This window comes from Myotis myotis, unplaced genomic scaffold (assembly GCF_014108235.1).
Source record: "Myotis myotis isolate mMyoMyo1 unplaced genomic scaffold, mMyoMyo1.p scaffold_m19_p_17, whole genome shotgun sequence".
NCBI classification, from domain to species: Eukaryota; Metazoa; Chordata; class Mammalia; order Chiroptera; family Vespertilionidae; genus Myotis; species Myotis myotis.
Window position 1 is genome coordinate 16,076,197 of NW_023416321.1, and position 17,755 is coordinate 16,093,951.

General features: G+C 47.7%; 1 protein-coding gene across 1 annotated transcript; it reads left to right on the forward strand.

The window, feature by feature from the left end:
• The first annotated feature begins 6,595 nt into the window (after positions 1-6,595).
• Positions 6,596-7,129, forward strand: LOC118672359 (40S ribosomal protein S18-like). The gene has a single exon (XM_036342002.1). It carries the CDS (start codon positions 6,630-6,632, stop codon positions 7,086-7,088), a length of 459 nt encoding a protein of 152 aa, XP_036197895.1. The 5' UTR covers positions 6,596-6,629; the 3' UTR covers positions 7,089-7,129.
• Positions 7,130-17,755: the final 10,626 nt, after the last annotated feature.

The window sequence follows — 17,755 nt, forward strand, 5'->3', positions numbered from 1 at the left end:
AGAGAAAGGAATATATTTTAAGGAATTGGCTCGTGTGGCTGGGAACCCTGGCGAGGCTGAAGTCTGAAGGGCACACCAGCAAGCTAGAAACCCAGGGAAGAGTTGATGTGTCCACCTTGAGTTCGAACGGAGTCTGGAGATAGAACTTTTTCCTCGGGGAACTTCCATCTTTTTTCTTAAGGCCTTCAACTGATTGGGTGAGGCCCATCCACAAGATGGAAGGTGATCTGCTTTACCCAAAGTCTACTGATTAAAGGCCAATCACATATGAAAAATACCTTCTCAACAACATCTAGACTAGTGTCTGACCCAAAACTGGGGACCACGGCCTAGCCATGCTGATATGTAAAATTACTCATCACAAGCATGAATCAAGTCCAGCCCAGATATGATATGAAACTCTTCTGAAGGTTCTTTCTGAATATCCATTTTCTATACCTATACTATTTCCAACTAATGCTAAGGCTTTAAAAAATAGTGATTGGGCCCAGCTGGCATGGCTCATTGTTTGAGCATCGATTTATGAACAAAGAGGTCACGGTTCGATTCCCGGTCAGGGCATTAAAAAAAAAAAATAGTGATTGTTCTGTCACCCACAGAGACCTTTTGAGTGTGTTGACTAGGGTCAAATTGATAAAGTCAACAAATCTTATTCATGTACCTCTGTTAGCATAGCATTTAACTGACTACATATCTATACCTATTCCAGGAAATCACTATCTCTCTCTCTCTCTCTCTCTCTCTCTCTCTCTCTCTCTCTCTCTCACACACACACACACACACACACACACACACACACACACATATATATATGACATTTGTCATCCTATTTTAGGGTGCTCACAGATCTCAAAGCCCATCCACCCACAGACACCAGGTTCAGAAGCCTTTAAAAATGTTTCCTGAGCCTCTACACAGCAGGGTCTAGGTGTCAGGGATGCAGAGATGAAGAGCCATGGCCCATCCTCAAAAGCTCACAGTCTCAGGGGACCAGCAAGAACGTGGTGCAAAAGTGTCAGGGCAATTCACAGCACAGGTGGGAGACTGGCCTCCAAGATGGCACTTCTGATCGGCCATCAGGGGGACCTATGCTCATAGCTGTTTCTCCACGTTTGCATGGACCAGACTAGAGTAAATAATCAGGAAGCTGTCACGCAGCTTAATGTTCACTTGAAACTTGGATCGAAAGGCGCCGGGAAAATATAGGGACCGTCAAGACTGCATTGTCACTAACTGCTTGTCCACTCACATCTCACAGGGCAGATCCTGAATCATGTCCTTACCCAGCCACATCACAGCGTGATTTTAAAAAATATATATATTTTTATTGATTTCAGAGAGGAAGGGAAGGAGAGAGAGAAACATCAATGATGAGAGAGAATCATTGATCGGCTGCCTCCTGCATGCCCCCCACTGGGGATCGAGCCCGCCACCCCAGCATGTGCCCCTGACCAGAATCAAACCTGGGACCCTTCAGTCCACAGGCTGACGCTCTATCCACTGAGCCACACCAGCTGGGCCACAGTGCGGTTTTGAGTGTTGTCCCCAATTGGCACATTTTCCCCAGCTGCTTCTCATGCCTTCCCAGGAGTTCTGTGCGTCACCCAATAGGCATTCAACAGAGTCCTTTTCTACGCAGGTCACCTGGGGTCTGTGTCTTTGCTTCCCTGCAGAGCTCTGACTGACAGAAGTCCCGCATCCTGTCCTGGACAATAACACTATAAAAGTCTCCGGGCTCCTGTGTGGATAATTAGGAAACGTGTCGTAAGTGTTCCCCTCCACGTCCTGCGTGGTTCAGGGTTCGGGTCTTAGAGGAGCCGCACAACAAATGAAAAAGAAAAGACACGAGATAATTTGGGAATATTGGGGGACCAGGGGAGAGAGTCCAACTCAAGAGGAAGGACTTCCACTGTGCTCAGGCCTCACCAAGCTTTTTATAGTGAGCGGTAAACAAGGTAGTGGTTACCAAAGTTACACTGTTCTTGTGAGTTTCACTTGTTTACACCATGGTTATACTTCCTGCACTTCCTCAGCCCCTTAGCTTCCCAGATAAGATCTAGGGAGTGTTATAAGGTCAAGCCTAATTATGCTAAGAGGACTGTGCCCTCTAAGCTGGGAATTATTTGTGACTTTGCCAGCAGGTCAGTCCGAGGCTTAACCCTATATCAGTTTCCCACAAAAACGGCCTATTCACTCATGTGCAGTCTTCACGTCATCCAAGAAGGGAAGACCCTGAGAATGACCATGGCCACCCAGTCAATAGGCACAACTGCATGGAGAGCCCAGACTGGCCGCACTTTGGCCAACTCGGACCCATGCTCACCTGAAGGTGGCAGCCCGGAGCAGGTGAGCCCAATTTACAGCTCACTGGCCGCTCCTCCCTTCACAGCTCAGTGGCCATCTATTTTGTGTAGAGGACCAACACAAAAAATTCCCGGGGGGGCAGGGGCGGGCTAGAAGGGGTCAGTGGGCAAAAAACGGGGACATATGTAATATTTTCAACAATAAAAATTTTAAAAAAATTTCTCTGGCCCTAGCCGGTTTGGCTCAGTGGATAGAGTATCAGCCTGCTGACCGAAGGGTCCCAGGTTCGATTCTGGTCAAGGGCACGTACCTTAGTTACAGGCTCCTCCCCAGCCCGGATCCTGGTTGGAACACGTGCAGGAGGCAACCAATCGATGTTTCTCTCATATCAATATTTCTCTTTGTTTTCCCCTCTTTCTTCCGTTCTCTCTAAAAATCAATGGAAAAATATCCTTGGATGAGGATTAAAAAAGAAATTCTCTGTAACTTGAAGAAAAGCATAAAAAAATGTCCCAACACCTGCACTGAGAAACCCTGATACCTTTCCCACTTTGAAGTAAACATTGGATATGTGATGGTCTTCACAGTGGTTATTGGTGAGCTTTAATAAGCAGCGTTGGCTGGCCCTTCTGGACAGAATCCTGGCTCGCTGACCAGCCCTGCCTGCTCCTAGATTTGGATCCCAGGATGGAATTCGGTGCCCCTTTTCTGAATGTTTTCTCATCTGTGGTTGCTGAATTGGTCTTATCTACTTATTTCCCTCGTCTTCCTCCCTCTCCTGCCTCCATGGCGCCCCTGCCCTCTGGATTGAGTTTGGCATTCTGGATTTTCAGCTAACCTTCTGGCCATGACCCCAGGTTCTCACAGACCCTTTTTATCCTCAAATCTCCTTGATACAGTTCAATTTTCCTGCTCCTCCCTATTTTCCTACTGTCCACCAATTCTTTGGCCCTAGTCAGGGATATAAGGTGTAAGCACTTTAGGCAAAGCATACATTCCTGAGACGGATCCTGAGACAGGCTGGTGGGTACCAGCTGGAGTGGTGCCACCAAGTGGAAAATAGTAGAAACAGCTTAAGAGTCTCTCTGGCTTTGAAATTATGTGGTTGGAGCTTGATGATGCCACCTTATGTCAGATTTGCATCATTCTAACGCACACACTTTCATCTCCAAGGTGCTTTGAGTCGTCCAGGGCAGTCATCCTCTCATTCAGTCGCAGTTTCATGTGTACCGACTCCACCAGGAAGTTCCGACAAGAGTGAGCCACACACAGCCTCTGTCTCCAAGGGGACACAGAAAAACACACCTGGGGGAGGGAGAGTGAAGAGTAGTCAGGGGTGGCTTCCCAGAGGAGGTGGCATCGAGGCTGAAATAAGAATGAGGAAGAGCTGGGGGTGGGAGGGGAAGATGGATGCTTTTCAGAGAAAGGAAACTTATGCGAAACACCCAGAGGTAAGAGGCAACAGGCTGCAGGCAGGGCATTTGGAGACTGCAAGCAATTCAGGACGCGTGGAACCAGAATCTGTGAGGGGAACTGGCAACAGATGAGTCTGAAGAGTTCGTCACAATAAGGTTAACACACGTGTAGAGTGCTTGCTGTGCGTCGGGGACTGTTCTCATGTGTTCCGTGTTACTCACTTTTACATGTGTTCCCTCACCAGAACCTTCTGAGGTAGGTACGATTGTCATTCCCATTTTACAGATGAGGAGCCTGAGGCATAGAGAAGTTCAATAACTGGCCCAAAGGTAGACCTGGCGTGTGCACCAGGACCTTGAGCTAAGCGAATGAACTTGGGCTTTCATCTGAGAACAAGCGGAACTCTCCCAGGAGGCAGCGACCCGATCGGGGTGCGCTTCAGGAAGATTAGAGGATGCCAGTGTGTTCTCCGATGCCAACGACAAGATTAAAACCAAGGACATTTGGGGTTAATGCCCGGAGCTGACACCAACAGACATCAGAGCCAGTCCCGGAAGCAAGCAGGGGATGGAAGTGGGGTCATCGCCAGGTTTCCAAGAACTGAGTGGGGAGCTGCCAGGATCCCAGCCGAGGCTTCCGGAGAAAGCGGCACAGGGAGGGCAGCCGGCGGGCTCAGGCTGCACCTTCAGGGCAGACACGGCCCCGGCCTGCTTGAGCCTCCCTGCCCGGTGCCAGACAGCGACTTATCTTTTCAGACTGGCCTCTTACCTTTCCGGGCTTATCTTCTTCACCCTAATCCTCACCCAACTCCAACCGGTTTTGTTACTTATAACCAGACACCAAAGGACCGAAGGAGCGTTACAACGCATAGGCCTAGAGTAAAACTGTATTCAATCGTGAATAAGAATAAACATTAAGATCAGAAGAAACCTAAGAAAGAACAGAAATCAGGCTTGGGTGGCGGGGGGAAGGGGGGAGGATATTGAAACACAAGTGTTCAACTGTCAAGTTCTCCTGCTGTTGCCATAGTGAAGCTCCAGTTTGACGCTAAGCTTCCAGTCCCAGCGAGAAGGGAGGGCTGGACATTGACCTGTTGTTGATGAAAAAGAGAAAGGGCACCCATTGGACAAGAGAATGTTGGTGGCCCTTGGCTAGTGAAGCTCACCTGGGTTTTCAAACTGGGCTGCTCTCCAATCCCTTAACACCCCCTCCACCTTCCCAACACCACACCTTTGTCTAGGACATGGGTCCTCCTCGCTCACAAGCATATAGCTATCCGTCAAAATCCGGCCCAATGTCAAAGTCCGGCACCCATGATGATGTCTGTCTCCTCCCTGACCGATGTCCTTCCCCCATCCGTTTCCCTGCCTCGTTTTCGCTTCTTTCATAGCACCCAGCGCATTCAGACATATGTCGTAATTCAGTGTGTCTATGTGTCGTCTCACTGCGATGGGATAGCCTCGTGGTTGCAGTGGCAGCTCTGAGGTCTCCCTGGCTCCCACCTTTGCCACGCACTGGCTGCGTAACCTTTGGTGCGTCACTTAATCTAAACTTCAGTTTTCTCGTCTGAAAGGTAGGAATTGTAAGAGCGTCATCCTTGCCTGGCTGGTGTAGCTCAGTGGTTGGGCATTGACCTATGAACCAGGAGGTCACGGTTTGATTCCCAATCAGGGCACATGCCCGGGTGTCGGGCTCTATCCCCAATAGGGGATGTGCAGGAGGCAGCTGATTGATGATTCTCTCTCATCATTGAAATTTCTCTCTCAGTGGAAATTTCTCTCTCTCCCTCTCCCTTCTTCCCTGAAATCAATGAAAATATAATTTAAAAAAATAAAACAAAGTGAAGCAGAAAAGTTGGGGATATAAAAGCTCCCAATTGCAACAACCTAGTACCAATCAGTAGACGACTACATCCTTGTAACAAAATCACATTTTTTTAAAAAAGAGCGTCATCCTTGGTCTCAGCACGGTTCCTGGCACACGGCGAAATGATCATCTCACCATCATTTCACTTCGTCAGCGTCTTCATAATCCTCATGTCCTCTCCCAGCGCTGAGCTGCCCCATGTAGGAGCCACCTGTCACAGGGGGCCCATTAAATTGAAGCCAATGCTAATTGCATAGAACGTAAGTCAGTTTCCCAGGGGCACTGGCTTCACTTCAAGTGCCACATGTGGCTCGTACCTCCCATATCGGACAGCTCAGATAGCCAGTGTTTCCACTATCACAGCAGCTCGACTGGCCGTGGTGAGTCCAGAGCAAGGATCAGCAAGTTTCTCCTGTAAAGTAATTATTTTACTAGATTTTGTAGCCATCTTGTCTCTATCACAACTATCAACTCCACCAAGGTAGCATGCGTGCCGCATAAATGAATAAGTGTGACTGTGTTCCAATAAGACTGTGTGTGGACACAAAATGGAACTGCCTATGATTTTCATGTGTTTCAGAATATTATTCCTTTGGGTTTTTCAACCACTTAAAACAATGTAAAAGTCATTCTCACCCTGCGAGCTGTACAAAAATAGCTGGTGGGCCATCCTTTGCTGACCCTGCAATCTGAGCTCCTCCTAGACCAGTGGCTCTCAACCTTCCTAACACCGCGACCCTTTAATACAGTTCCTCATGTTGTGGTGACCCCCAACCATAAAATTATTTTTGTTGCTACTTCATAACTAATTTTGCTACTGTTATGAATTGTAATGTAATTATGTATGTGTTTTCTGATGGTCTTAGGCGCCCCCTGTGAAAGGGTCGTTCGACCCCCAAAGGGGTCGCGACCCACAGGTTGAGAACCGCTATTCTAGACAGATCTCCCATCGTATGCAGAGCTCTGCAACCTGGAATTCCTAGGATTAAAAGTGGCTGCTATGGCTTTTTTTTTCCACAGGAGGCCTGCACGCCGCTGCCGCCATGTCTCTAGTGATTCCTGAGAAGTTCCAGCACATTTTGCGAGTACTCAACACCAATATCGATGGGCGGCGGAAAATAGCCTTTGCCATCATTGCAATTAAGGGTGTAGGGCGAAGATATGCTCACGTGGTGTTGAGGAAAGCAGACATCGACCTCACCAAGCGGGCAGGAGAGCTCACAGAGGACGAGGTGGAACGTGTGATCACCATTATGCAGAACCCATGCCAGTACAAGATTCCAGACTGGTTCTTGAACAGACAGAAGGATGTGAAGGACGGGAAATACAGCCAGGTCCTGGCCAATGGTCTGGACAACAAGCTTCGTGAAGACCTGGAGCGGCTGAAGAAAATTCGGGCCCACAGAGGGCTGCGCCACTTCTGGGGTCTTCGTGTTCGAGGCCAGCACACCAAGACCACAGGCCGCCGGGGTCGCACTGTGGGTGTGTCCAAGAAGAAATAAGTCTGTAGGCCTCGTCTGTTAATAAATAGTTTATACACCTATGGGAAAAAAAAAAAAGTGGCTGCTATGTAACAGGTTCCTGCTGCATGTTGAGGGAGAGTCATACATAATGCATAGGCTCTGGATTGTAAGACCTCACAAGCTGTAGTCAGCAGAATAGTGCCCTCCAAAACGTCCCCATTCTACTCCCCAGAACCCTGGCCGGGTAACTCAGGGCTGGCTACTCCCTTTACGTGAAACACTGACCATCTTCTTTCAAATTTCAACCTTCCACCCGCCTCCAAGAGTACCCACCATGCTCTCATGTGCCCCATGTTTATCACCATGACATATGATATTTATTTTACTAGTTTGCGTGTTCTCTCTCTTTCTCCCTCTCTCAGATGCATGGGCGGACACACACGTAAGCTTCATGAGAGCAAGGTCTGTTTTGTTCACTGCTGTGCCTCCAATACCTAGGACAGTGTCTGGCACAGAAAGGTGTAAAAAGAACCTTTGAATGAGTCCATGATGAATAAGTAAATACTAGGAAGAGTGTGAGCCAGAAGAATGTCATAAAATGTTGGCTTAAACTATAACTATAGGCATATATATGTAGCATGGTGTCTGGCTAACTACATTTGATTAACTAATTTGGTAGCCTTCGTTTGAAAACTCCAGAATGGAAAAATGTACCTGAAGGCAAAGTTTATTTCCCAGCAGTCAAACTATAGGTAGTTTTAGTTGCATATATTTTTCTGATTCCTATTAATAAAACGATATTTTGAGCCTGGCACCGATGTGCAAGTGGGACTGTCTGATGGGAGCCACACAGCATCCGCCCGGGCGGTAACCAGCATGAGTAGGGCCCCTAACACTCAGGTGACTGAGGTGTGCTGATGAGTGGGCTTTGCAAGGTAACAGCCAGTCAGCAATGGAACCAAATTTCAAATCAAGGTTGGTTCTGGAGCAAGAACAGCTCTGCACCATGTTGCTCCCTTCTAGAATGAGCACGACTTACTAGTATTTCTAGAATATTCAGAGGAAAAGAGAAAGCTTATTTAAAAGGAGAACAAAGAAAAGGAGGAGGAGGAGGAGGAAGAGGAGGAGGAGGAGGAGGAGGAGGAGGAGGGGGAGGAGGAGGAGGAGGAGGAGGAGGAGGGGAAATGAGAATCTCCTTATCGTCCAACGCGGGAGCCCCCTGATGCAATAACAGACTTCAGCCCAGTGATTTCCATAAAACAATCCCCTGGAAAGCCATTAGGCTTCCAAGACTCCGTAATCACGCAGGCATTTACAAAATCCCGTGGGTCCTTTCTGCCTGGTCCGGACATCAATCTGACTAATGTGAAATTGATTGCAAAATTGGCTGGCTCCTGAGAGAATCCTTTCTTTCCTTTTGATCAATCAACTGTTCACTGAAACCCTAAACATGATGGGCACCGCAGGACTTGATCGAGGAGCTGAAAGTATGTTTCCTTAGAATCAATGGAATGAATACTATATATATATTTAAATGAATAAAGTGTAGCTCTCCTGCCTTGGCAATTAGACTGTCTCCTCCTCTCTTCCCCACAACCTCTTGTCTCCCAAACCTGGCTGCAAAACAAAGTCTCTGCTTCAGTGGTCCAGGCATCACCACTTTGCAAACACAGGGAGGGGGTAAGCGAGTTTAGAACAGTGGTTCCCAACGTGGGGCACATGCCCCACAGGGGGGCAATTTGATTTTTAAGGGGGGCAATTCTAGAATGAGTTATTAGCAGTGAAGTTTTTGCATTTCTTCTGGTTCTAGGGGCCTCATCTACAGTTTAGAATATATATTGTGACATATTTATGCATTTCAGGTCTCTATTATATGTTTTGAACCTTTATTTGCTATTTTTTCATATTATTTTTTATTTTTAAAAATTAAAAAAAAATTTTTTTTAATTTTATTGTTTAAGGTTTTACAAATAGTAGTACATATGTCTCTTTTATTTTTTTCCCCACTGACCTCCCCCCGGCCTCCATTTCTTAGTGATTTCTTCCTCGGTACTTCAACTGTCCTTTCATTTTTTTAAAAAAAAATATATTTTATTGATTTTCCACAGAGAAAAAGGGAGAGGGATAGAGAGTTAGAAACATCGATGAGAGAGATCGATCAGCTGCCTCCTGCACGCCCCCCAGTGGGGATGTGCCGGCAACCAAGGTACATGCCCTTGACCGGAATCAAACCTGGGACCCTTCAGTCCGCAGGCCGACGCTCTATCCACTGAGCCAAACGGGTTCGGCTATTTTTTTATTTTTTCTCTTTCATAGAGGCCATGCTCTTTGGAAGTTTGTTTAAACCAAGTTCATGGCCTTTTCGGCTTCCTCCACGTGAACAGGAGTCCACTTTTTGAATAATAAGAATTATATGTCACGGGGTGGGGGAGGGGGAGGGGGCGACATCAGGATTTCAGAGATCTTAGGTGGGGCACGGCCAGAAAAAGGTTGGGAACCACTGGTTTAGGAAGTCCTCTTTCCAGAGTAGGGTGGAAATAAAAAGGGACCACTAAAGGAGAAATATTTTTAGAAGGCTTCCCTCGCTAGGAGTAACAGGTGCCTTCTCCTTTTCACCTTGCCCTCTCTCTTTTGCAAAGCAAGCCTACTCTTGTATTATTACAACACAACCCAAGGATGCGGAGTAACTCCGAGGTCTAAGATAATTCCTTGCACGGCAACAGCTGGTCTAGAGATCATTTGCCTCGTCATGGAAGTGAAGTCAGTTACGGCCTCCCACTCTCCACCTCTGTTGAGCTTGACTGAGTCCTGGACAAGTAGTCCTGTGTGCACAAAACTGTGCTGTTCTTTTCAGGATTTTGCCAAGATAATTTGCTGGGTGAAATCACCTAATTTCAGATTGCTCTTTGAGTCCTTGGTAAAAACATACATCTGTGATGTCTTCGTATATTTCTAGGTATTCCTTTAGACTGCTAATTTGTTAGTGCTTTGCTCTCAAGCACTAACACTCATTTGGTAGAAAATGAATGTATTTTAAAGCGAATGGAGCAAATATAACTTTGACTTGAGCCATGAAATTTAACACTGTCCAGTGAATCGCCACATTGATTTTCATGACGAATATAGGGATTTGGGATTAGTTTGCATGGCCCCCAGGATCTGAGACAGAACAGATCCAGGGATGTCCCTGTTTCTTTAAAAAAAATTATTTATTTTTATTGATTTCAGAGAGGAAGGGAGAGGGAGAGAGATAGAAACATCAATGATGAGAGCGGATCATTGATGGGCTGCCTCCTGCACGCCCCACACTGGGAATCTGAGCCTGCAACCCGGGCATGTGCCCCGACTGGGAATCAAACTGTGACCTCCTGGTTCATAGGTTGACGCTCAACCACAGAGCCACGCCGGCCGGCCGGGCAGGACGCCCCTTTTCCCGCCTCCAACCACACCCCAACCTCTTCTCCAGGTGTCTCCTTCAGACCCCTCTCAGGCGTCCTCGGCCTCCGAGACCAGCTAACACCATTTTTTGAGCTTAACTCCTTATTGCCGAGCAACATGAGTTCCCACATTCCCCCGAATTATTCCACCGCGACGGAGGCCCCATCAACGGCCTGATCACCCGGCACCTGCAGGCCTCCTACCCTACCTCTCTCAGGGCTTCTCTGTTCCCCTTGAGGTGGAGGGCTTGGGCCTCTTCTTCCAAGAGTCGGCGGCGGAGAAGCTGGAGGGCACTGAGCGTCTCCGGAAGATGCAAAGCCAGCGTGCGGCCGCATTCTCTCCCAGGACACGCAGAAGCCTCCCCCAGGCGAGCGGGTAAACCTCAGCGCGCCAGGGAAGCCGCGCGGTCCTGGAGAAAAACCTGAGCCAGGCCCCTTTGCACCTGCAGGCTCTGCTCTGCCCACGCAGACCCGCAGCTCCGTGACTTCCCGGAGGGCCACGTCCTGGGTGAGCAGGTGAAACGCATCAAGAAGATGGGCGACCCCCTGACCACTCACCTCCACAGGCTGGCCCGCCCCCAGGCTGCGCGGGGCAAGTATCTCTTCCAAAGGCTCCCCCTCAAGCACAACTAGGAGCTTCTGGAGCCCAGAGGCCTTTGAGGGGCCCCTCGGCCTCGCCCTGGTGTCCGGCTTCTGCCTGAGCCTCTCTCTGCAACCACGAGGCAGCCTTTTGACCTCCCGGGAGCCCTCTCCCAGGCCTTGACCCAAATGGAAACCATAAAGCTTCCTGCAGCAAAAAGAGAGAAAGCTTTAGCTCTCGTAGTATTGGAAATAAAACAGTATGTAAGACAAAAGCGTGTTCGGAATAAGGAGAGATACTGTATAGTGCTAAAAGAGCAACACCCTGGGAAGATGTAAAAACGCCACCTGTAACACCCAACCACATGGCCTGAAGATACATGAAGTCCTGGGACAAAGACCCGGATCAATAACCTCCCCAGAAGGAGGCCAGGTCCACACCGGGAAGCCAGGACCACCCCTGGAGGACCCAGAGGAGGACTTGGACTGATGGGAAGGCATGTCCTTGTTCAGGCATGTCCGTCACCCAGGTACTGGTGTCCCCTCAGTAAGTCTATGCCCTTAACTCGTAAAAGATACAAAGTTTTATACTTCGACCGATTTTGTTCTTGCCCCGTTTCTGAAATACCTATGCTATTTGCTACAAGTTTTGAGTAGATACTCCCATTAGGCTTAAGGGAGTTTCTTTCTATTCCCAGCTGGCTGAGGAATTTTGTCGCGAATGAATGTGAAATTTGCCAATCCACGCATATGTTAAATTGCACTGAATGTCTTACTTTTCAAATGTTAAGCCATCCAATACATCCAATGTAGACGTCATGATTTTTTAAAGACATTTTAAAACTTAAGCACAGCGGGGAGCTTGGTGTGTTGGTTTCGCATGGCGGTGTTCTGTGGTTTTTCTTTGATGAGCTGATTGAGAAACCCTGATGGGGCGCGGCGAGCGGCAGCCACCTGACTTCCTGCTCGGCTGACCGTCCATCACAGGACCGGAGGCGGCCCTGCCCGCTGCCAGCCTTCTCACTATGTGTGACAGCAGGCAGCCGGAGACCAGGCAGCCCCGGGGCACGGCCGTCCAAGTCCCCCGCCCTCCAGCCCTCCTGCACACACACACACACACACACACACACACACACACACACACACACACGCACAGGGTGTCCGGCGCAGGAAATAGCCTTCTGCCGGCCTCCTCAGGATGCACGCCTCATCATTTGAAAAGCAGCCACAAAAATGACAGCTGGCTCCCTACCTTTCCAAAAACCGAGCCCCCGGGAACAGCGGAGTGGGTCTGACTGCATGCTCCGAGCTGGGAAACTCCCCGGGCTCAACAGCGTTCGGCCGAAGTGAAGATGCTAAACTCCATAGAGCTACGTATAACATAAGATACATACGAAGATATTAATGGTTTTAGGAAGGTGAGCAAGAGTCTAAACGTTACCAATGGACAGCAGAGTGCTGAGACTGTAAGGCAGCATGCAGTTCTTTCTCCAAGTGTCCCTTTTCTTGTTGACGGGTTTTTTAACTGAACAAGTAAGACATGCCGGTGTTTAAAACACGAGTGACAGATTATACAAATGAAGCGTAAGCTGGGACCTCTGCAACAGTGCCAACAATTTAAAAACAAAAAACCAAGAGTAAACTCCCTCCCTCCCCATCCCCCCTAATCTCCAAGCCTTTGGGAATGACAAGAAACCTGGAAATTATTGTTTCCAGTTTATGTCCGTTTTTCTGGAATCAACAATGCACATTCAAGAGAGACAGGGCACTTGGTCCTGGCTGGTGTGGCCCAGTTGGTTGGGTGTCATTTAGTGCGCCTGGGGGTTGCCGGTTCGATTCCGGTCAGGGCACATGCCCGGGTTGTGGGCTTGATCCCATTGTGGGGCATGCAGGAGGCAGCTGATCAGTGATTCTCTCTCATCATTGATGTTTCTATCTCTCTCTCCCTCTCCCTTCTTCTCTGAAATCAATAAAAATATATATTAAAAGATATTATTAAAGAAAATAGCCTTACATTTTAGTGCCTTTAGCAGCACTTTTTCCTGCTTTTTAAACAAAAGGCCCTGAACTTCCATTTTGCACAGGACCCTGCTTTTCCATGTTTACCTGCAAATGATGTCGCGGCCCTGGTTGGAAGCTTTGTTGGGCCATAAAGACCCACAGGCTCCACCCCAATGTGCCTGGGCAGAGACGGCAGGAAGGTACTTGGGAGTCTGGCTGTGTCCCCTTGCAGGTGGGCAGGAAAGGTGTGGACGTGGAGCCTAGCACCTGCTCCTCACCCGCAGGTGGCAGTGGGGGAGGTGAGGAGCCCGCGCTCCCGGAGTGGAGTGATGGAGGCTGCAGGAGTCAAGGCTGGACCCATGTCGAAGGGGCGCCGCCACCTCCAGGGCAGCAGAAGCGAGAGGCTGTGGACGGGCACTGGGGGAAGCAGCTGAGAAGGAGCCACAAAAGGTCGCCCACATCAGGAACTACTAGGCCACCAATGGGGCCCGTGAGAGAGAGTCTTTTGGAGACATTTGGAGAGCGGCCCTAATGGGAGAGTGTGAGGCAAGAAAGGACTACAAGGGTGTCACTGATGAAGACCTCTCCCCTCTCCTGCTCACCCCACCTCCCAGCCCTGATTCAGAAGATGGAGATGGAGGGGGAAGGAGGCAGCAGGGAAAAGAGGGAACGAAAGCTCAAAGGCGCTGAATTGGCTTTGAGAAGGAAGTCTCCTACTCTCCAGAAGGACTTGAAAATGTATGGGATCGGCCTGTACCTTAATTTCTGTAACTCTGATTATAGAAAAGTAAGCAGCCTCCTGTTAGCCCCTCCACTAAGTTCATGTAAGGAACCAATTAAAAAAAAAGAAACCAAATCATACACACATTTTCTGATAGAAATAGACCTTATGCTATTTCTTTTCATATAACAACCTATCCCAGTGATGGTTCTGTGTCAGTACCAAGGATGCTGCCTCACTCCTTCAGTGACTGCGTAGTATTACATGGAGAGAGGCACCACAATGAATGTAACCTGTCTTCCGCTGATGGCATTTTGTTCTTCAGTCTTTTGCTGTGGGTGTGTTAGTTTTCAAATCAGAAAAAAAAAAAAATGCATTGACTTCCTTTTAAGTACACATCACGGAGAGAAAATAAAAAGGAACTACATTTTTCTGATTCCTTGATTCGTTTGTAAAAAGCAACAAGGCTAACTTGTATAGTGGACTCTTCATTGCTTCTAGTGTCCCACCCCGCCCCCACCGTATTGTAGTAATCTAGCATTTGATGGTAAAACATACATATCTTTGTAGTAACTGAGACTTGAGTATGGTAGTCACCACTCCGTCACGATTAGCCTGGTGACCTTGGGTAGGTTAAGTTTTTAGAGCTTCCATTCCTTTGTCCACAAAATGAGGTTAGTAATTCTTACCCGGGAGTGTTATAAAGAGTAGAGATAATCTTTGGAAAATATGGAGCATATAGGACGTGCTCAGTCAAAATGCTTTTACTATTGAGGTTTTTGTTTGTGTGTGAATGTGTCTGAGTGCAACAAATTAACTTCTGGGTGGCTTCTCCACCATTCAACACTCACTATGCATCTTGATATGCACAATGATATAGTCACGAGGAAGGCAAACATATTTTACTACTGAGCTAAGCAAAGGCAATGGAGTTCAAAGGCAAGAAAGGTATTCTTCTCTATTAATATCGATCATTTGTTCTCAAACTGCACTTCAAGGATGCCTGGGGCTACCCAAGAATCTCTTGGGACATCCGTGAAGAAAAAACTATTTTCAAAATAATACTAAGATGTGATTGGCACAGGGGGGTTTTCTGAAGCCTGTAGATGTGTGACATCAGACCGAATGCAGAAGCAGCCATGAGAACCCAGCTGTCTTCTACTAAGCCAGACACCAAAGAGATTTGAAGAAGATGTTAAACAGTGCCTTGCCTCAGGAGCCACTAATACTGTATAGTTCCTGGACATTCAGTGATAATACTAATTCAATTTGGACAACATTGTTTTTCAAGAGAGGCAAAGAAAAGACATATGATGAGTGAATGGAAAGATAAGTAGGAAAATAAAGATACTTTGCGTGTGGTTTTTTTTTTAAATGATTGTTTCTGTGAGTCAGTCGGTTGGCATATATTTCATGAGCCCGTATTATGTGGTCAAGCGTCATTCGAGATGCTGGGAGAAGACACAAGAGACCCTGCCCTCATGGGGTTTACCTTCTAGAGCAGTGGTTCTCAACCTTCCTAATGCCGCGACCCTTCAATACAGTTCCTCATGTCGTGGTGAACCCCAACCATAAAATTATTTTTGTTGCTACTTCATAACTGTAATTTTGCTACTGTTATGAATCGTCATGTAAATATCTGATATGCAGGATGTATTTTCATTGTTACAAATTGAACATAATTAAAGCATAGTGACTAATCACAAAAACAAGATGTAATTATATATTCAATATGTGTTTTCCGATGGTCTTAGGCGACCCCTGTGAAAGGGTCGTTCGACCCCCAAAGGGGTCGCGACCGACAGGTTGAGAACCGCTGTTCTAGATGGAGGAAACAGACAGTAAACACATAAATAAACATGATATAGTTTCACATTGTGATAACTACTCTGAACGGAATGCATAGGCTCATTTGATAAGAATCTCTGGGGGTAGCCCGGCCAGTGTGGCTCAGTTCTTGAGCATCGTCCCATGTACCAAGAGGTCACTGGTTTGAGTCCTGGTCAGGACGCATGCCCAGGTTGTGGGCTTGATCCCCATTAGGGGGTGTGCAGGAGGCAGCCCATTGATGTTTCTCTATCATGTATGTTTCTTTCCTTTTCCCTTCCTCTCTCTCTAAAAAAAAAATAAAAATAATAAAAATAAAAACACATATTTTTTTTAAAAGAAAAGAATCCCTGGGGGTAGAAGGAATTTGTCTATATGATCATCAGAAATTACATACCTAGGTCAAGAGGATAGAAGAATCTATACTATGTTCATGGATTAGAATGAAAGAAGAATGGAAAATAACAGCCTGCCATTCAAATACTCAGTGCATAAAATGGTACAAAATAAGTTATTTCTGTCCTTGGTTTGGGATAAATCTCTTTTTAAAAAACACTGCCCCTCCCCCCAAAGAAAATACAAACAAAAAAAACAACCCCACCAGATTCCCTGGGAGTTGCCAAAGCAGGATTCTTTCAAGAGCTCAGCAAAAAGATCCTATCAGAGATGCCAGGGGAAGTGTTGATGTGCTCTGGGAGGAAAGTCAGAGGCAGGCAGAACATTCCAGCGAGCGAGGTCAGACGTGGGTCATCTGTAGATAGTTAGTGGCTTAGATGCCCACGTGTGGGAACAGATCCCTGGGAGAAAGCAGAGAGAGAACAGAGGGCCTAGGAAACAGCCACGTCAGATATTTTAAGACATGTCTCGTCCACTTGTTATCTCTCCCAAAGGCTCTTCTGAAAGGACCTCTGGAGCCAAACTTCCATTAAAAATTAGAACCCCACCGAAGGGTGTTTCCGACCTCAGAGAAATAATAAAAAATCTAAATCACACACCCTTCAGCTCGGCAGCCGTGCAAACCCTCAGTCGTGTTTTTGGAAAACGCCAGCTTTTTATCCCTCACATGTATTTGCAATTGATAAAGAAAGTAGGAAACCATGTCGATAACCGGCACCAAAATAAACCGGCGCAATCGGTGTTAGCCAATGAGCGTTTGGCAGTCTGTGCATTTCTGTTTATAACAGAGGTTCTCACTCATCAGTGACACGTGACTGGCTGGGAGCTGCTGCAGCCTCTCCAGCCGGACTCCCTTCTGACAGTGTTCCCGAAATTAAAGGAATACTCAAAACACCAACCCAGGACGTTTCTCTCCAGTGCTCAGCGACTGGCACATCCTCCGTGACCTAGGCCCTGGCATCAGCTGCCACCTCTTCACCAACGTCTCTCTCAATGCCCCCATCGACCTTACGCCCAGGATATAGCTATCTACCGTCACATTAATGTAAGAATGGAGAACACAAACATGATCGTTTCAATAAAAGCAGAAAAAGCACTGGGGAACAAAACCACAACATGTTGGTGCTGTCCCAGTGGACCACAGTCCTGACTGTAATGAGGCATCATCCTCAAAGATCATACCCAAGAAGGCAGGTCCTGCGTGTGTGAGACATTTCTGGGGACTTTATAATTACGGGGAAAGGCTTTGAAGGTGGAGGCGAGAGCCAGAGAAATGTGGGTAACCAATGGCACAACCACATTCCACGAGGAAATCCAGGTGACATGGCTGCCAGTCTACATGCTGACCTGTCTCTCCTTAGTCCTGTGTCTAATACAACACCGAGTCCCACAGCTTCTACCTCCATCCCCCAGTTGTCCCTGAAGTTCAAGTCTAATCATCTCTAACCTGGTGCACCAGCCTCCCACCTGCCCTCGGCCTCTGCTTCCCCATCCGTCCCCTGCAGCCTCCACTTCTGCTGCCACCTGAGCTTTCGAGGATGCAGTCTGGCTTGGTGGGTCAGCTTACCCGCGCACACAACTCCGGTGCCCTAAGGAAGCGTACGTTGCTTAGCCTGGAGCCAATTGGGCCTTTCTCTGGACCTCTGTGTATTACCCGAGACCGTCCAGGGAGGCCCAGGGCAGGAGGGAAGGGAAGAAGCCCTCATCAAGCCCAAAGAGCCTACAGCACAAATGCTCAGCCAGAA